The sequence below is a fragment of the Meriones unguiculatus genome, chromosome 5 (assembly GCF_030254825.1).
Source record: "Meriones unguiculatus strain TT.TT164.6M chromosome 5, Bangor_MerUng_6.1, whole genome shotgun sequence".
NCBI lineage: Eukaryota > Metazoa > Chordata > Mammalia > Rodentia > Muridae > Meriones > Meriones unguiculatus.
This window is the reverse complement of record NC_083353.1, coordinates 112295452-112316222: the sequence shown is the minus strand read 5'-3', so window position 1 is coordinate 112316222 and position 20771 is coordinate 112295452. Positions and strand designations below refer to the sequence as shown.

Sequence of the window (20771 nt, the reverse complement as noted above, 5' to 3'; positions counted from 1 at the left end):
CAAGAGCTGGAAGATAAGCTAAGCTTGATTTCCCTTCCCACAGGTGGACCTGAGCTTCAACCCAGCCCGAAGTCTCCCTGCCTCACAGGCCCATCTGCGTGTCACAGCTTCTCCTCAGTCCCTCTGTGGCCTGAGAGCCGTGGACCAAAGCGTGTTGCTCCTGAGGCCTGAAGCTGAGCTCTCCCCTTCCTGGGTGAGTCCCCATCAGCCTCTGCCCAAAGGAGGCCAACAAGAGGCTCTGAGCAGGAGGAGGTCCTGGTGCTGATAAAGCAGCCATCAGCCACCAGGGCTCTTTATGTAAATACACTGTGTTTGATTCTAAGGGAGTCTCTAGGGAGCCCTTCATTGTACAACCAGAGGAACACCTCAGAAAACATGAGCCAGTAAACTCCAGACAAACCAGAAAGTAATGCTGTCAGAGTGAGTTGCAAAGCTTGTGTGTGACCCAGGCCCTCTGTGTCATGATTGTATCCTCCTACCCTAGGAGTGGCTTGTGCCATTCACAAGATCATGATGATGTGACGCTGCCGGTGGGAGCTGAATGAAAGTGTATACACATGGAATCTTGTACATCTCAAGAGTTTACCAATAAAAAAAAATATAATGACTTAAGTTTTAAATTTTGTAATACAAGGTTCTCAACTTGCTTTGAAAATTCTCAGAAGCACAACTGAAACCGTAAACTATGTCCAGGAGTCTTGCCAAGTTAATGCTAGTAAAGCTTTTCTTTATATTGAACTAAGAATAGGATTTATTAGGAATAGTTACATGATCACTGTAATAGCTTTAAATTTTGATTGACTCTACCTAATAGCATGTTTTCAAAACTAAGGGACATGTGAATTTAAAAAGAGAAATCTTTAGTCCAAATAGTTCTGGGAACTAATGTGTAAGTTAAACTGGAATCTAATATTATTTACTTTGCGATTTTATGACTCACATGCAGAAAATACTTTAGAAAGAATACTGCTTAAATGTTTTTCTTTTTGATTCTGACTCTCCCCAAATCTATTAAATAAGAGGATTCTGGAGCAAATTGTTTCAGCTGACAAACATGAGCAGTTAGTTAAAAAATGTGTATACTGCCTGAAGGGTTATGACAAAAAAACAAGATGGCGGGTCCTTCCTCTCTGCACTCTGCCCTATCCATACTTTGGGCGCCTGTCCTTTCGATGATTACAGCCATTTCTTGAGCAGTCAAGTGATTTACAGTGAGCACACTAATCGCGTTCTTTTTGCATCTTTCAAGAAAGCGGCCCCCTTGTCTCCTGTGTCTTTCAGATCTACAATCTGCCAGAGATGCAGCACAAGGACCTTACTCCAAGATCCCACCAGCTCTCTGAAGAAGATCATTATAATATGGGAGATACAGTCACATACTTAGGACCAGACGAATATGACAAGGATGTCTATGAATACATAGAGGTAAGCCATGTGATCCATTAACATGCTGTCTGTGAATTATTTAGGTTTAATGAAACGCTTTATTGGTAAAAAAAAATTTAGAGTCAGGCTGGGATCTAAGTCACTGTCAGGCCACCCACCTTACCTGTGGGCCACGGGTTCAATCCCAAGCATTCCAAAAACTGCATTTGGAAAGTGCCCGTTCGAGGCTAACTCTTTCTCTCTATTGACAAAAGTGGCACAGAGTGGGTGAGTGAGTTTTTCTTTTTGTTACTCTGGTTTTTTGAGACAAGCTCTCACTTGTGGCTCTAGCTGTCCTAGAATTGACTTTGTTGACCAGGCTGACCTCAAATGACAGAGATCCGCCTTCCTATGCCTCTGCTTCTGCCTCCCAAATGGTGGAATTGAAGACATGCACCACCATGCTTGACTGAGTGACTTTTTAAAGTAACACCATTGTATCAGAAAGAAGGTCCACATTCAGGCGGCACTGTGAATTCTGTGTTCCTCGATGCGCTCTCTAAAGAGCAAGAAAAGCACAATTGGAATAGAAATTCTACGTGAACACGTAAAACTATATCTGGTTTAGTTACTGTAGTTTTATAATGACTTTTTTGTTCAGAATTTTGAGATATTTTGCTTGATTAACAATTTCCTTTTAGGACATGGGTTTACAGGCCTTCACCAACTTGAAGATCAAACATCTTAAATTTACTACTTACTTCAGCTCTGGCCTAAGAACAGGTAAAATAATGAATCAGCTTGTATCTTAAGAAAAAGTAAATGTGAATTATATATCAAAGATGGTAAAATAAAATTGTTGAGCATGAATAGCATCCAAATAAGAGAGAAAGAACACAAACTTACTTCAGAAAAATGTGCCCATTTGTTTGCTGGTACTATAAAGAAGTTAAAGTTCCTCCAGTGTGAAAAAAAGACAAAGTGCAGTAGTTGCTGTAACAGAGAATCCTTGTGTCCAAAGAACTTTCGTAGGACTGTCATGAGAGGTGAGGAGAATTCCCTAAGTGTTAGGGATGAAGAAGAGAGGGAAAAGGCAGGCATTACAAATAAAGGTGAGGAGGATAGTAAAAAAAAAAAAAAAATTTAAAAAGCACCTGAGTCAAAGGCACATTCTCGCTCCAATCTTCAACCAACTAACCATTTCAAGTCTTTCCCTCTTCCCTCATAGGAATCACTTCCAGGGTGGCCACACCATTTGCATTCCCACACCAGCAAATGTGGGTCCCCCCCACACACCTGTCTGAACCTCCTTACCTTCCCCTACCCTCCTCCCGTCTCTCTGCTTCCTACCCAGCACTAGCTGACAGTTTTTTGGCTGCCCTTTGCTGTTCCAACCGGGATGAAATGAAATCTCAAACTTGTTTTAATATGCATTTCCCTGGTTGCTAGCATGATGAAAAAAAGTATTCATTTCTTAACCTTTTTCATTTTTTTTTTTTTGAAAAAACCATTTAGATCCACATCCCATCTTTAGATTGGGCTGTTTGTTTTCCTGACTCTTTGTTTTTTAGTTCTTTATATACTCTGGATATTTATCCTCACTTAGGTGTTTGGCTAGCAAAGATTTTCTCCTGCTCTGTGGCTTCAGCTTCAACCCCTTGATTGTTTCCTTAGTTGTGCAAAAGCATTTTAGTTTTCTGAGGTCCCACTGGTTACTTGTCCTTAATTTCTAAGGAAAAGGTCTCATTCAGAAAGTGCTTTCCTGCACGTGTATTTTGTAGGGTTCCTGCAGTTTAAGGTTTCATGTTGAGATACTTGATCCATTTGGAGTGGATTTTTGTGCAGAGTCACAGATATAGGTCTGCTTTCTTTCTTCTATGTGTGAGCATCCAGTTTTCCCAGCACCATTTGCTGAAGATGCTGTAAGTCTGTGCTTTGGCATCTAAGCCAACTATCAGATGGCTATAACTACATGCGTGTATGTTTGGGGCTTGTATTTTGTTCCAGTGATCTATGTATCTATAGTTGTGCCAGTAACAGGCTGGTTTTATCACTCTACCTCTGTAATATAACTTAAAATCATGGATCCCTGTCTTCATTATTATTTATACTCTACATACTAAAATGTACTTTAACATAAATGTGTTAACATAAAACATGATTCTGACTGGACTTTATGAATTTACCTCATAGTGATTTGAAAAGAAACTGAAATATCTTCACAAGTTTCTAAAAGCGATAGGACCTGAGACACTGTGACTTCTCTAGACAGTGAATAAACTGGGCAACTGCCCCATAGATGCTTACAGTAATGAGTGAAGAATCTAGACCCTAGGAAACACCTAGGAAGTAACGACAAAGAGAAAGACAGAGGCCAGGCTAGAGGCTGTGGCCATCACAGAGAAGGACAGGCAGAAATTAAGCTCTCCATGTGTATACATACTAAAATTTTGGGAGAGAGCTTCAGTGCTGAGAAGTCAGTTGGGAAATAGTTAGGTAAAGCTCTAACCTGATCTACATGCATATTTGATCTTAGAAAAAGCAGACGACAGACCCTCTGTTGCAAGCTTTGAATCTTAGATTTCTTGTCAATAGACACAAACCAATGCTTTGAGTAATAAACTTCCTAGTTCTGATCCAAGACTTTGTACTTGTATCTCTTTAAGTTTTTATATGAATTGAAAACCTATTAAAATAGTGGGTTAATCCTGCAGATCCAGAGAAAGAAAAACCACTGCAAGAATATCTCTGCTGATAATGTAGACACCATTCAGCTCTTGCCCAGAGTGATTCTCATTATAGCCACAGGACCTGTTTCCTGGGAGATAGTAGTATGGCTCTTCATTACTCCTAGGGGGAACATCATATTTGTAAACATTCCCTGACTATGCAACCCAAGATAAGATGCATCATCCTTCCTTCCAACTCCAACTACACTTGCTGATTTTTTTTTCCCTTCAGGATTTCATAATTTCTGCTTTTGACAAAGATGTTACCTACTCTTCCCAAAATGAGCAGTTCAATACATTATTTCCAGTATAATTGTAATAGTACTTAGCAGCCGAGAAGAAACTGAAAATTAACCTACATTCACACTGCACATTGGATCCCATTGTATTAAAGTACAATGTTCATTTTGTCCATTACACCTTCATAGGGTCTACAAAATATGATCTTGCCGATGCCAGACTTGAACCTGAAGTCACGGTGGCAAATAAAAACCTTTACCATGGAGATTCAACTATTGAGACCTTTCGAAAATATTTTCCTGAAACTTGGGTCTGGGATTTAGTCACAGTAAAGTAAGTAATTTCCTTTTGTATTATTGGGCTGGGAATGAAACTTTTCTTTGTTTTCTAGTATTTCTCTAATTAATTTCTATCATAAACAAAGGAAATAACTAACTTAAAAAACACAGATGAGATTTACGTATTTACATCACGCCTAGAAAATGCACATGAAAATTATCATGTACCTTTTTGATGCTTAAAACCGTTCAGGAACACCGTGTTGAGTAGGAAGTGAGGCAGTCCTTCATGGAGTAGGCTACTAGACTCAAACATAGAGTAGACCATGGAAGCCATGAAGTTGTTGTATGGTATTTCAGAGATGGGAGTTCAGAGGCAACTTCAACTCTAAGTTCAGATTTCCACTACCACACAGATTTTAAGGTGATGTGAGGCTAAGATCTGTATTGAAAAAACAAGACTACAGCAAGACCTTTTATTTTCCATCTGGAGTCCTGTTTGCACTGTTCACTTCCTATCACTACTTTGAAGGACTCAAGGGATGGCATTTCGTCACGACCATCTGATACCATCTGAGAAATAACTAATACACGGGCTCCCTTTCTGTGCTCCACATTCTCACTCTCCAGCTCCTCAGGACTGGCTGAAATGGAAGTGACAGTCCCTGACACCATCACTGAGTGGAAGGCCGGGGCCTTCTGCCTGTCCAATGACACTGGACTTGGGCTCTCTCCTGTGGTTTCTCTCCAAGCCTTCCAGCCCTTCTTCGTGGAGCTCACGATGCCCTACTCTGTGATCCGAGGAGAAGCCTTCACGCTCAAGGCCAATGTGCTGAACTACCTTCCTACCTGCATCCGGGTGAACACCTTTCTGAATTAAGCATGTCTAGAGGGGAAGAGGCAATTGGTGTATGTAAACTGTAACAAGGAATTACATGAAAAGAAGGAAGAAAGGGAGAAAGGGACTGTACTGGAGCCAGCAGCCCTGGTTCCAAACACTTAATCTCCAGACTCTAGCTAAACACACACAGCAGAGTTTACTAATATGGACTCTACATAAGATGTATTAGGTGATTTTTCCAATGTTTACACAGTACATACTGTACTGACAGAGACAGGACATTCCATGTGGCCTCTGTATACAGTCATAAGACACAGTCCACACATAGATCAACAAGGCTCTTTTACAATAGATTTTGTTTTTATTAGAAGTAGGTGTAGGTAATCTCCATGCATGGTACTTGGTGGGATTATGAGTCTCAGGAAAGACCCCTGTGTTCAAATTTTTTGGTTTTGTTTCTCTCCTTGTAGAGCTCCTGTCTTCTCCATATTACTATTTCCCACTTCTTTCATAAGATTCTCTGCATTCTGCCCAAAATTTGGCCATATGTCCCAACATCTGCTTTGATAGACTGCAGGGCATAGTCTTTCAGAGGCCCTATGTGGGAGGCTCCTAACTTGTTTCCTGTTTTCTTCTCTTCTGATGTCCAACCTCTTTGCCTTTTGCAATGGGGATTGAGCATTTTAGCCAGAGACCTCCCTAGAACCCCTGTACAGATGTAGCCCATGGCAGTTCAGTGTCCAAGTGGGTTCCATACAAATGGGAACAGGGACTGTCTCTGACATGAACTGATTGGCCTGCTCTTTGATCACCTCCCCTGAGGGGGGAGCAGCATAACCAAGACACAGAGGAAGACAATGCAGCCACTCCTGATGAGACCTGATAGACTAGGATCAGAAGGAAGAAAAAGAAACCCTCCCCTACCAGTGGACTTGGGGAGGGGCATGTGTGAAGAATGGGGAAGAAGGGAGCGATTGAGAGGGGAGGAGGGAGGGAAATGGAGGGAGAGATACAAAGTAAATAAAGTGTAATTAAAAATAAAATAAAATAATTTAAAAACAGAAGAAAAAGAAGAAGTAGGTGTAGACTTCAGTAGTTAAAAATCTAGTACAGTGACTATCTTTCTGCCATCAAAAGAAAACCAAGATCAATACAGAAATATATAATTGTCTCCATAATTGTTTGGGTAGATAATACACAGATGACAGCTAAATAACATTCTAGGCATGCATGTGCATATGAAATCCATGCAAGCCTTCTGTGTCAGCTTATATGACACTTTAGGCACATGTTTTCCACCAGCCCCTCCTGCTCTCTTTCTAACATAAATCCCCCTCACACTCTTTCGCCTACCTCCTCCATGCATGCTGTCCTTGCATAGTAACATCTTTGCTATTTCTTTTCCCCTGTGGGACCACAGCTGGGTGTGCAGCTGGCAGCCTCTCCAGATTTCACAGCTGTCCCGGTGGAGAAAGCCCAAGATTCTTACTGCCTCTGTGCCAACGGAAGGCACACCACGTCCTGGTTGGTGACTCCCAAGTCTCTAGGTGAGTGAAAAGTTTGCAAGGGGACTCTACCCAGAAAGGGTGGGTGTAGGCAGGTCTCCTAGATTGCATCCTTCTCATTGGGTCCCCAAGGGGAAGCTGTCAGTCACTGCTGCTTCTGGCCCGTGCTTACCCCCTTCATCAACACAGGACAAGCCCTTGAGCTGCTCAGGACTGAGGATTCCTTGCAGATCTTGGGGATTTGGCAAATGCCAAGTTCCTGGCACATCTGAGCTCAGCTCTATGGACCATTGTTTCAGGAAATGTGAATTTCTCTGTGACTGCAGAGGCACTGCAGTCCCCAGAGCCCTGTGGTTCTGAGGTGGCCACAGTCCCTGATACTGGGAGAAAGGACACAGTTGTCAAAGTCCTGCTTGTTGAGGTGAGTAACCTCCTCGACTGGCAGTGTGCTGAGTCCAGAAAATGAAGCAATGTTGACGATGTCTAGGTGAAAAATAAAAGATGATAACATGTGACCTAGAGATATTTCATGGCACCTGGCAAGCCCATGCTTTGCCATCAGCACGTGTTCTGTTTGTTTGTTTGGTTGGTTGGTTTTTTATTCACTTCCTAGTCTCTGAGCTGAAGCTTGGGGGATGGTCTATGCCAGGTTATCTTCTTAGAGCTATACCTCCTTCTTTCAATCTTATTGTGCACCCTCTCTTTTCATTGCTATCTTTCCTTATTACTTTCTTTTTCACCTGGCGTGTCCAAATTTAATATTTACGCCATTCCTGAAAGGTGGAAAATTAATCATCTAATTCCAGCCCATGACCACACAGGTAAAGAAACTGTCACTCAAAAAAAAAAAAAAAAAGTCTTCAGAATTTTTGTGTTTTCACACTCAGTAATTTCCCATGTCTGAACTTTGTGTCTTTCCATCCAAGCCTGAAGGAATTCAGGAGGAGCACACCTTCAGTTCCCTGCTCTGTGCATCAGGTGAGGAGCCCTCAAGACGGCAGTGAGAGAGTAACTGAGTCGTCTACTTAGGTCTCCTGCAATATTCTTGTGAGAAAACCAAGATCCTATCTACCTTGTAACCACAATAAAATTAACAAAACTGAGTCTTAGAAATTATCAAGATTGACACCTGCTTGATGTAGCTATCAAGAGTATAGTCATAGTTCCACCTGGGACTTCAGAGTTCATTGTAGCCTTTTTCTTTAGAACACAGAAATCTTTTCATCTATCCCATCTCAGTACTTAGAAACTTATAGGCAGGGAATAGCTAAGAAGAAGTCACAATCTAAAATTTCTAAAAAAAAAAAAAAAATGGCAGAGGGAGTCAGGGTGGAAATATAAAGGATATCTTTGGAAGGCCCATCTTTATTTTGTTTTAGATCATAAATGAAAACAAAGATTTTTATGGCTGAATTAAATTCCATATATAAACCTAGTTCATTGTGATGTACACTTAGCATACACTTTTCTGTAATGGTTGTTTTTATGACCAGCTCTTGTATCCCTGCTCCTCACTGGAAGCTGACTATCGCAAAGGAAATACAGCAACATGTCATACAAGGGAAAGCTCACTGTCCCCTGTGAAGGACATGCATAAGAGCAGAGGCTGTCCACTCAAAATAATGGCTGTGTTGCCAGGACCTCTATTAGTGTGTGGACATAGTGCCTGCTCAAAACATATTGGTCAAAAGGACTTTTTAAATGGAATAATAGATAAGTTAAAATAAAATCCATTATGGTATGAAAGTTAACAAAAGATGAAATGAGGATATTTCTCTGTAAAAGGTATAAATTAATATAACACACTGGGTAGGAGAAAATTATCATACACTACTAAAATTCATTAAACGTTTTCCATGAAAGAGAGAGCAAGAAGGGGGTCACTGGAGATCGTTGGGAAAAAGTGGCCAGGATAAGATAAAAATGCACTGTTCTTCCCACGGGTCAGTTCTGGTTCTCCTGATACTTACACTTCCACAAAGTACTCCATCCATCACCCTGCCACAGAAAAGCCATCCATGACAGCAGTGTAGCCATGATCAGTGAAACCTCCAAAGCCACTCAGGGTACTCAGGAAGAACAAAAGCTGGCTTGGGATTTATCCACCCCTCAATCTGACATACTGGAGTTCATGCACCGAGTGCGTCATTTCAGGTCTCCATGGGTGTGATAAAACACCAAAGCAGCTTGGTGAGGAGAGGTTTATTTCAGCTTTAGTGATCACAGTCCATCACGAAGGGAAAACAGAACAGGAATCTCAGGGTAGGAACTGAAGCAGACGCCGTGGAGGAAAACAGCTTACTGGCTTGCTCTCCCTGACTTGCTCAGTTTGCTTTCTTATATACCACAGGACCACCAGCTCAGATGAGGCACCACCCACCCTGGGCCAGGCCCTGCCACATCAATCATTACTAAAGGAAAATGCCCTAAGACTTACCTGCAGGCCAAGGTTATGGGGGCATTTTCGCAGCTGGGGGTCCCTGATTCCCTGAAAACACTAATATTTGTCAAAGTTCACACACACACATACACACACAAGCAGAATTTACCTAAACCAAAATTCAATGAATAAGCACATTTTCATGTGTTTGTTAAATTAACTGAATAGACGTTGATAGAAGCAGAGGCACACAGATCACAGAGACTCAGACTTTTATTTTGGACAGATGCTTTGCTTCAAAACAATGGGTGATAAAGGGGAGACAACTGAGCCTGACAAGCTGGCAGTTCCAGGAAATGTGGATATGTGATATTTACCTCAAGATCATTTGTCTAGGGAGGCGAGTATTGAAAGCTTAAGGCAAGGTTCTAATTCGAATGGCCATAGGGGACTCTGGAAATGCAGAGAACAGAAATGATTGTCTCCCCTTTTTCCTTTCTTATTAAGATGCTGGGCTATCTGAAAAATTGTCCCTGGTGCTCCCACCAACAGTAGTGAACGATTCAGCCAGAGCCCATTTCTCTGTGCTGGGTGAGTCAGTCCGTCCCTGGAGGACTTGGGACAGCAGTCACTACCACTGTCCTGCCCCACCGTGATTCCAAATGCAGCTTCTGAACTACTACCCTTGACCTCTACCATGCTTCTTTGGTCTCTATCCCCTCAATATCCACTGCTTTCCCCCAGGACCCCTCACCCTTGAAACTCTTTCACATCATAGAAGGAATTCTATTGAAGCTGTTATTTTTTTCCTGAAGATAATGGCTATTCTGATGTCACTTCTCTCACCTCCAGGTGATATCCTGAGTTCAGCCATTAAAAACACCCAGAATCTTCTCCACATGCCCTATGGCTGTGGGGAGCAGAACATGGTCCTTTTTGCTCCTAATATCTACGTACTGAAATATCTGATTGAAACTCAGCAGCTGACTCAGAAAATCAAGGAAAAAGCCATTGACTACCTCAATGCTGGTCAGTAAGGCTAACAAACAACAGTTCTTTCTTGTAAATGTTCTCTCTAGAATTGGGCTTAGCATTGGAGGGGGAAGCTGAGCAGGGTTTCCGGGAAATCCTTTAAGCCACAGGTATGAGGGTCTCTGGCTTTAGACTTCAATCCTGCTGTTCTCTGATGCATTTATTTCTTTAAAACACACCCAAATCCTTCTATTCCAGGTTATCAGAGGGAGCTGAACTACAAACACAAGGATGGCTCCTACAGTGCCTTCGGGGATCAAAATGGCCGGAGTCAAGGGAACACTTGGTAAGAAGAGTCCACTGTGTGCCAGGCCTTGTTCAATCCTTGGCCCTCATGGCAGCTATACATGCAACTTATTTCATGGAAGCATAACTGATACCTTGGCCTGAGAGGGAAATGTTTGACGTAACACAAATCATGTATTGCAGAACTGAGACTGTCTCAAGCCTCATCTGCTTTGACTCTGAATCTTGTGTTTTAGTGAATTCAATCCACTGGTGTTTTCATTTCTCACAAAGATCTTTCATCATTAAATGCCTGGCTACATATTGCTGAGCTTCAAAAGATGCTCATAACTGAGCCTTGAAAAGCTGTTGACATTCTTTATGTGACCTTGCATTACAAAGTAATGCATTATTGAGAAGGGACACACAGACAGAAAGCAAACCGGTGACAAAGGGAATACAGACTGGTGGAAACAGGAAGTAAGCCAAGGAGATGGACATCATTTTTGAGGCAGATAATGTGTAGCTGCGGTTGTAGGAGAGGAGAACTTTCTTCTCAAGAAAAGAAAATCATTGGCAAGTGGAAAAACCCACTTGAGATGAGGGTCCAGGCATATTAGGAAAACATGAGAGGGAGCAAGACAGAAAAATGGGAAGAAACCAGGAAGCCCCAGGAACCACACTGTGCTGTGTGCACATTCAAGGGAACCAGCAATGGAAGACTGCTTTGCCGTACCTGAGACATTGCCCAGGGTCATGCACTCAGAGACCCTTAGACCGATTAGCACATGTGTGGACACCTGCAAACCCACATTTGAGAGTACTGCCTCCCAGCAAAAGCTTCATCTCCCCACTCTCCCTCCCCCACCAGGCTCACAGCCTTTGTGCTCAAGTCTTTTGCCCAAGCTCGAGCCTTCATCTACATCGATGCAGCACACTTAACCCACACCTTCACCTGGCTCTCCCAGCAGCAGCAGGACAATGGCTGTTTCAGGAGCTCCGGATCACTGTTCAACAATGCCATGAAGGTGATCCATTCTGAACATGATAAACATGTTGACCTACTAGCACCTGAGAGTCAGCTCGTAATAATTACCACAGGAATGCGTCTCTAGATTTGGAAAGTACTTTTTAATAAGGGGATATGAATGAGAAATAATGAATGAGAACTTCCTTTGAATAAAGTGGACTGGCCATGAGTGGGGGGTGGGGGGCATTTGGTGGACTGCTGGCTGAATATTTGGCCTTTTTCCCTCCATTTTGTTTGCAGGGGGGAGTAGACGATGAAGTGACCCTCGCTGCCTACATAACCATTGCCCTTCTGGAGAGCACATTCCCAGCTACAGTAGGTGCCAAGCTGCTTCCCCAGCTTCCCAAACTGCTGCAAAGCTGTGGCTTGCTACCCTCTCTGGACCACATGGCAGCTCTCTGTTTTCACAATGCTTTGTATTTGTCATATTCCATTAGTGAGCGTCCTGGTACTCAATGAAACCTGGATATTTTTCAAAATTCAACTCGAAAACACAGGCTCTGATACTGTCTCTATTAGTCTGTATTTTAAATGGAATGTAGTTTATGAAAGGAATGGCTCCCCAAAGACAGAATAGATTGATTGATAATCAATGACAAGTAGAATATAGAAGAGAGGGAGGAAGAGAGGACAAGGGAGGGAAGAGGAAGGATTGATTTGAAAAACACAAATGCCTATAAGCTCTGTGTATGTCCCAGGACCTGCTAGAACCCTTTTCACGTAGTTTGGGTTTCATTGTTCTGCCAACAGCATCCTGTTGTCTCCAAAGCCCTGAGCTGCTTAGAGTCATCCTGGAAGACAGCAGAACAAAATGGAAGGAATAACTCTGTGTACACCAAGGCCCTGCTGGCCTATGCTTTCACTCTGGCAGGGAACCAGCAGAAGAGAAATGAAATCCTGGAATCACTTGATAAGGAAGCTATAAAGGAAGGTAAGAATGTGTGTTGTCATGTTTGTCTCCATCCTGTTCTAGTGAAAGGAAGGGGGGAATATACAGAGTATGGAAATAGTATTACAGGTTAGTCCCATCCCAATGGCACACTGACAGTTCTCCTTGGACTGACCCATTAAGAAATCAGCCTTTCTTCTGTACAAAAGCCTTCTCTTTAGTGTTTTCTAAGAGTGGGACCAAAATCAACAATGGACACAGCTGCAGCAAAGGTAAACATAGTGGAGACTTAACTTTTTCTCTCTGATGCACATATACCAGGAAGAGGAGAGCAAAGACTAGGAAGAACACAAAAAGAAAATAAGCTTCAGGATTTTGCTACTTCATTTGCAACTTTGAAACCAACAGGAAACTTTTCTAAGCCTTTTGGACTGAACACTGAACAAGCCATGTTTTGTTGGGTGTGAAGGAGTTAATGTCTGCTATTGTCTCCTCACCAACTCTGAGACCACACCTTTGAGGATGTAATTTAGTTAAGATCCTTTAAATTTCTGTTCATGGTCTTTCTCAGTCACAATCCATCTGACCAACTGCAGACTTACTGAGAAGTACAAATTCTGGGGATTTTGTAATGAAAATATTTAAAACCTACTACAACCTTTTTCATTTCCTTCTCTCTAATGTAGACATAGTCATGTACTGACTATTCATACTTTTAATTATTTCTCTATTTTCACCCCAAGGTAACTCTGTCCACTGGGAAAGACCCGAGAAACCCAGGAAAGCAGGGATGTCTCTGTACGAACCCCAGGCTCCCTCTGCTGAAGTGGAGATGAACGCCTATGTCCTCCTCGCTCTCCTCTCTGCTCAGCCAGCACCAACCCCTCAGGACCTGGCTATGACAGTGAGAATCGTGAAGTGGCTCACAAAGCAGCAGAATGCCTATGGCGGCTTCTCCTCCACTCAGGTCAGTAACTTTCCTTCAGAGTTCTCTTGCAGTTAGAGGATTTGAACAAGAGATGCTGGAACAGTGAAAAAATGAAACAGGAAGAGGAGAGGAAAACAAGGAAGTGTTACTCTTGGGTATGCTGACTCTGTAGGAAGTGAAGGATCATACATTCTATAATAAATGGTCCTAGGTCTGGTGCCCAGCCACAGGAGTTCTCTTCATGCCATAGTGAAATAGGCCTAGGTTCCTCTGAACTTCCAACGCAGACTCAAGACTCAATATAAATTAACGGCGAAAGTCCTGGAGGTTCCAGAATCCTAGACACAATTCTCTCCCCCTAGAATAGCACGTGGAGTACCTAGGAGATGTTCTTTGTCCAAAATCACAAATTTATTGCCCTGGTACCCTTACGTACAGTTGTTTCCTTCTCCTGGCAGACTCTCCTAATCTTATGTATGGATACATTGCCCTCGGGTTTACTCCAAGCTCCCTGATTTCTTCTTGATACTAGAAACAATCAAGACTGTAAACCATTTGTTTTATCATCTGGTCAATATAACTGGTCAATATTCCCTCTCTACAAAAAAATGTTACCACAATATCAGTAATTAATGCTCTGGAAATTCTGGCATATAATGCAGAACTGATCTCCAGAGAAGTTTAGAGACATGTTTATTTCTCTCTAAAGGAGACATAAAATGTTCAAAGGGAAACCATCCATGACACTAGGATCCCTGAAATTGCAATCCAATCCTTTGAGTCTAATTTCCTTTACTGTCCACATTGTGATCCTAAAGCCCTCACTGCCTGTTTCTGCTCCCTCTTTGGGGTCTGTAGTCAGGCAGCATCTGGAGCTGTCTTGAATGAGGAAGGATCCTGGGGGAAAGAGCCTCTCTGGAGTATGCCACCAAGGAGCAAGGCAGCCAAGGACAACACTAGCTCACAGCGTTTTCTATTTGATAAGAGAGTCATGACCAGCACTCAGCCATGGTCTTGGTGTCTCTTGATTCCTCCCCAAGTGCAGAGGAAAGTTTGGGGATGAGAGCAGGAATGTGATTTTGTGAGAAGATGGTGGCACCACCATGGGAATCAGGGACAAAGGGAAAGAAACAGTAAATGCTGGGAGGAAAATCTAATTTGTGTTTCTATTTTCCACTGGCTGGGGGGAGTTTGCATAAGCCAGGGCACTCTCTGTGGGAGACAATTCATGTGAATGTTTTGATTTTCCAATATATCCTGGATTAAAGCCTGAAATAAAGACTAGAGATCAAATAATTAGAGTCAAAACATCATGACACTTTTTCACAGCTGAAATGAACATTGGGAAGAGCTCAAGCCTTTCCCAACTGATGCTAAACTGAATGTTGTCTTCATCCCTCTCAGGACACTGTGGTGGCCCTCCATGCTTTGTCCAAGTATGGAGCAATTACTTTCTCCAGAAGTCAGAAAACTCCTTTGGTGACCATCCAATCTTCAGGGACGTTTTCCCAAAAGTTCCAAGTAGAGGACAGTAACCGCCTGTTACTGCAGCAGGTCCCTTTACCTGACCTTCCTGGGGACTATGAAATCAGTGTGACAGGAGAAGGATGTGTGTATGCTCAGGTAAGGTTCTGGGCAAGTTGTGGGTGTGCGGTGTGAGCCTCCTCCCCAGAAGGGGAAGTCTCGCATAGTCTACCTGCACATGTGAGGCTCAAATCGGGAGAAATGGATCCAAGGGCCCAGTGCCATGGAGGTAAAGGATTTCTGCTCACTACCTCCCAGACGACGCTGAAATACAACGTGCACTGGGAGAAGCAGCAGTCTGCATTTGCTCTCCGGGTGCAGACAGTACCTCTAACTTGTGATAACCCCGAAGGCCACAACAGCTTCCAGATCTCACTGGAAATCAGGTATGAGCCTCTGTCTCTGTTTATGTCTCCTTCAGCGCTGTCTTCCTAGAACACTTCACAGAGTGGGTTCAGAGGTACCTGAAATGAGTCTCTTCATCAAGAGTTTGCTTTGTCTGTAAAACAAACAAAAATACTTGACTTCAGCAAAGTGATCAATGAAGAATTGTAGAATTATAATTTCTAGTTAGCCTGCTTTAGGATTCCTTTCTTGCCCCTCTCATAATAAAATATACGTTATTATTTTTCATGAAGCCTTCACACAGGTTATTCTTCTTCAAACAAAGTAAAAGCCTTTCTGGTCTTCTAAAATTTTATTTTTCTACAAGAATAAGTTTTTAAAAAAGATATTCAGTTCTTCTGGCATTCATCACAATCTTTGTTTCAAATATAACAAGCAATAGGGTCCAACTGCAAAAACCAAAGGGATCTTGGATGCAAAGAAGACATCCTGAGTGTACCCTATCACCTCGTTTCACCTCAGTGTGTGCGTGTGTCCCTGTGCATGTGTGTATACATGTGTGCATGTGTCCCTGTGCATGTGGTCTGTGCGTGTGCACACACATATGTATATGACACAGGAGAGTCCTCAGGTTCCATAACTACTTGTTTTGAGATTAGCTCTCTTATTGGCCTGGGGCCTGCTACCCAGACTCTGCTGGCTGGCCAGCAAGCCTTAGGGTCCACCTCTTTTTAATGCACTCTCCAGATGATACTGTCATGCAGTCTATTTTCACAACTATTTCTATGACAGTAAAGGCCACGTGTTTTAAGGTATGGAAAAGCCATGCAGGCTGGTTCAGGATTACTGCTAGACCTCAAAAAAGGGCAAGATTCAACCTATTAAAATTGCTCCTTCTGTAACTCTTTGGTCTGCAGTTACACCGGGAGCCGTCCAGCCTCCAACATGGTGATTGCTGATGTGAAGATGATATCTGGTTTCATTCCATTGAAGCCCACAGTGAAGAAGGTGAGCAGACACCACATGTTTGGATACTCTGTGTCCTCAGACTAGGAGCTTACCACGTCATCACAATAATGTCAACCTGTGTCACAGCACTGTAAGTACTAACACAGGTATGGGTGTGACAGCAGCCAGCAGTAGAAACAAAAGGTGCTGAGTTCACTGAGTCCACAATCTGGCTAACAACAACCTTTAAAGTGTAATAATGATCTGGTCAATAATTATTCAGGGGAAACATTAGTACATGCCAAAATTGTAGATGTAGTTTCAGAGGTTCTAAGAAGTATGAAAATTAACAACAACCGAAGATCGATAGGAGAGTACAGAGAAAGATGTTTGCAGGCAGCCGGGCATGGTGGCACATGCCTTTAATGCTAGCACTCAGGGAGGCAGAGGAAGAGGACCACAGTGAGTTTTAGGCCATCCTGGTCTACAAAGTGAGTTCAGGACAGCCAAGGCTGCACATAGAAACCCTTTCTCAAATAGACAAAAAATGCTTTCACAGAGAATGTGGGATAGGTACTAAAAGTATAGGAGCATTTTTACCTACTAATGATTCAGACAATATTGAGTCAGGCCTTCAGTAGAGGGCACTCACAATTTTCTAAGTATATTTTCATTCTTACTGGAAAAGAAATTTTTGCAATTCATTTAAGTGAATTTGTGACATCTCCTTTTTATCACCCTCAATCCCACCGTTCATGCACCTCTTTGCCCCAAGGCCTTTGATAACACTGATGTTTTCTCTCATCTTCAGCTTGAACGGTCCCAGCACGTTAGCAGAACAGAAGTGAGCAACACCGATGTCCTGTTATATCTGGATCAGGTGAGGATCCTTCCTGCCTCCCTAGACACATCTGGGTTTAAGTCCTTGGTCTGTGTAGGTCAGGGGAGGGTCCTTCCTGCCTCCCTAGACATGCCTGAGTGGACAGTCTTTCTTGGTGCATCTATGTATGGGTAACATATGGCAGGAACAAAGCAATTCTAAAGGAAGTCTTCTGGAAAGCCAACCTCCCTCTGTTCATACTGGATGATGTTTGGAATTCTTTTTCTTTGGCTTGGAGACATGACTCAGCAGTTAGGAGCACTTACTGCTCTTGCAGAAGGCCAGAGTTTAGTTCCCAGGACCCAGTCAACTCACAACTGCTTGGGACTCTAGATCCAGGGAATCTGATGCCCTCTTCTGGTCTCCACCAGTATGGACACCCTATACACCCCTCACATCATCATCATCATCGTCATTATAATTAATAATAATAGTAATACAAACGTTTAAATTCTCATTCCTGATTGCTGGCTTTCCTGGAACTTGCCATAATGTCCCAAGTCATCAAGTCAAAGTGCTTAACTCTCACAATGGAGAAAGTGAACTATCACATATTAAGGAGGAATATGGACTTTTGGAAAAGTTTAATAGACTAGGAAAGTTTCATATTCTCCCTGGAGCCTTGCACTTCAGTTCCTCCGGTCCCTGCTCTAAAATCTGTATCACCATCCATGTATGTGGCATCAGGGAACACGGTGACTGTGAGGTTAAATGGATCCAACCCATAACTGTGTTTTAAACACCAAGGACTGAGTCCTGCTGAGGAAAAACAGTGTCCACCTCCGTTAGTCTGGATCATTAGTCTCTCTTTCCCAGGTCACCAATCAGACCCTGGCCTTCTCCTTCATCATTCAACAAGACATCCCAGTGAAAAACCTACAGCCTGCCGTTGTGAAAGTCTATGACTACTATGAGACAGGTGAGCAATTTGATTGGTTTTTCTTTTTCCTTTTTATTCCTTTGTTTTCTTGTTTGTTTAGTTGGTTGGTTTTTCATTGGGGGTGTTTGTTTGTTTGTTTGTTTGTTTTCATGGTTTCTCACTATGCAGCCAAGTGTGGCCCCAAACTCTTAAATGTCCTGACTCAGCCCCCTCAAATGTTGATATTAGGGGCACATACCATCACACCCAATATTAAAAACAAGTGTTTCTCAGACAGTGACATACATGTAGACCAGACTAGCTAAGTCAGTTCTTGATAAAAGAATATGAGTATAATAAATGTTTACAAAACTTCAAATTATTCAGCCACTGATTCCTACCTGTTTGTCCAAACAGTCATGTGGGACCAAACATGTCCAAATAAACCAAGGACCAAATGTTTTACCAAAAAGTGTCTGTGGGCTGAAAGACACACAAATATTCTCATGAATATAGCAATGCAAAGATGAACAATTACACAAATAATTATGGTAGGAATAAAAAGATGAGAGAGAGTTGTAGCCTGAGGGGTTGATGATGCTCAAAGAAAGTGAGAAGACAGAGATAGAAAATTAAGTGTTGTGGGTTTTTTGTTTTGTTTTGTTTTGTTTTTTCTGTTGAGGTAAGAGGTATATGCCAAATGATTCAGACTAGCAGAATTCAAGAAATATTGAAGAGCCGGGTGATAGTAGCACACACCTTCAATCCCAGCAATTGGGGGCAGAGGCACATGAATCTCTGTGAGTTCAAGAACAGCCTGGTATACAGAGCGAGTCCCAGGTCAGCCAGGGTTACACAGAGAAACCAGGTCTCAAGAAAGGGAGAGAGAGAGAGAGAGAGAGAGAGAGAGAGAGAGAGAGAAAGGGATTTGGACGGGTACAGCTCTACAAGGATCACTGCTACTCCTCTGCTCAAACCCTATAGATAAGCACACTTTGATTTTCTCCACAGGGTAAATGATTCTTGTGTTGCACTATTGTTCACTTATTTCAAGGGAGGCAGGCACAGCACCTGTGGAGGTTAGAGGACAATTTGGGGAAAGGGTTCTCTCCTTCTGCAATCTGGATCCTGAAGAGTGAACTCAATACAGTCAGCAGATATGGCTCAAGCACCTTTCCGCACTGAGCCATGTTTGTCCCAGGATAAAATGGTAGTTTTGAGAGGAAAACCTCCTTTGCTTGGTTTGTCTAATGTCCACAGAGAGATGACTTTTCAGCAATCATCCATGTCCTGAATGAGAAAAGTCCTCAGTCCTAGCCTATCAGCTGCCCTCCACAGAATCCTCTCTCTTCTAACTCTCTTTCTCTCGTTTTTCTCCCCTGTCTTCCAGATGAAGCAGCCTTCGCTGAATACAGCATGCCCTGCGGCACAGGTGAGCACCTGGCACTCCTTGCCACAGCCCGCCTCTGACCTCCTTCCCTTCACAACTACCCAGAACTTTGGTTAGGTGTGCTCAGACCCCACCACTGTGTGAAAACACAGAGATGTACACCTTTGGATCAGCAAGCTGACCCTGGAAGATCCTTGTAACTCCCTTACCAAGTATATCGCAGCTTATGGGAAAAAATCTGATGGATCCCATGTCCCCCATGGACAGTTTGCCTTCCTGCTGAAAATCGTGCTGTCTACACCCACTTACAGTATATTCATCCTATGTGTTTCTTTCCTCTCTCCGCATACACAGAGAAACCAAATTTTTGAAACTTGTCACTCATTGAAACTTGGACAAGGCATTGCTGGAATCTCCAAACCCAGGAACCTTCAAGATGGTGATTTTCCTTTGTCTCTGCGATATAAATACTGAACAAGCTTGGTAAATAAACATGTAGTTCAAAATGTCTCTGTCTTTGATTCTTTCTTCACTTGATCCAAATTTCCTCCATGCTCCTTCAGTGCCTTGCACTATTCCCCACATTTGCAATGAACAGAAATGACCTTCCAGCAGAAGAACACGTACTGTAAAAATGTGAGCACTTTCCAGCTGCTTTAATAATACACACCTCAGAGCATGAAGGTGACACAAAGGCAAACTTACCTCCATAAGAGAAACACGATGGGTGCCTCAGTGAAACAGGACCATAGTGCAAGCAAGAAATGGTGATTCAGGCCTGCAGGCAGAGCATTTCTGGAGGATGAGGCAGGAGAGTTGCAAAGTCAAGACCAACCTAGGCTACTCTGCAAGTACCAGGTGAACCTGAGCTTCACAGCAAAACCCTGTCAAAATAATAATAATAATAATAATAATAATAATAATAATAACAAGAGGCAGGGATCGCAGCTTGATGGTAAAATATTTGACCATTTTCAAGTCTGTGGTTTCAGTTTCTAACACAGCAGGAAAGGGGGGATATAAAGCATTCAGGTAGAAACAGCTTTTTCAAAGGAAAAGAGAGGCCCTTAGTGCCAGGAAAATGGCTATCTGATGGACTGGAGTTCCACTGTGGTCTGAATGCAAAATGTCCCATCAGGCTGTTAGAGCAATTGGTCTGTCCAAAGCTGGTGTTGTTCTGTGAGGTATTGAAATCTTTGGAATATGGGCCCTAGCTGGCAGTAGGGATGAAGTTTGAGAATTCTAGCCCAGACAGAACCTCTTGAGCCATGGAGGATGAGGAATTCCTTTCACAAGATTTTGCATACTTGGATGTAAACATCCCTAACCACAATGCTTTACTCACCACTGCATCCCCTTGACATGTAGATCTGAAGTCCCCAC

At 42.7% G+C, this 20771-nt stretch overlaps 1 protein-coding gene across 3 annotated transcripts in view; it reads left to right on the top strand.

Annotated features, from left to right (window-relative positions):
• LOC132654285 (murinoglobulin-1-like) overlaps positions 1-19896 on the top strand; it is a 41850-nt gene extending 21954 nt beyond the window's left edge. For 2 of the 3 annotated variants that reach the window (XM_060384149.1, XM_060384148.1), the window contains 22 exons: positions 44-193; positions 1282-1425; positions 2067-2148; positions 4523-4667; positions 5243-5471; positions 6874-7000; positions 7258-7379; positions 7885-7936; positions 9846-9929; positions 10191-10367; positions 10569-10656; positions 11467-11623; positions 11866-11940; positions 12376-12556; positions 13258-13481; positions 14847-15065; positions 15225-15352; positions 16229-16319; positions 17071-17139; positions 17956-18058; positions 19389-19430; positions 19743-19896. In XM_060384149.1, coding sequence (XP_060240132.1) covers positions 44-193; positions 1282-1425; positions 2067-2148; positions 4523-4667; positions 5243-5471; positions 6874-7000; positions 7258-7379; positions 7885-7936; positions 9846-9929; positions 10191-10367; positions 10569-10656; positions 11467-11623; positions 11866-11940; positions 12376-12556; positions 13258-13481; positions 14847-15065; positions 15225-15352; positions 16229-16319; positions 17071-17139; positions 17956-18058; positions 19389-19430; positions 19743-19759 — 2706 coding nt within the window. In that variant the 3' untranslated portion in view covers positions 19760-19896. Of the gene's footprint in view, positions 1-43; positions 194-1281; positions 1426-2066; positions 2149-4522; positions 4668-5242; positions 5472-6873; positions 7001-7257; positions 7380-7884; positions 7937-9845; positions 9930-10190; positions 10368-10568; positions 10657-11466; positions 11624-11865; positions 11941-12375; positions 12557-13257; positions 13482-14846; positions 15066-15224; positions 15353-16228; positions 16411-17070; positions 17140-17955; positions 18059-19388; positions 19431-19742 lie in introns of those variants that run through there. The other variant, XR_009591948.1, reaches the window with a different exon arrangement.
• The last annotated feature ends 875 nt before the right edge of the window (positions 19897-20771 follow it).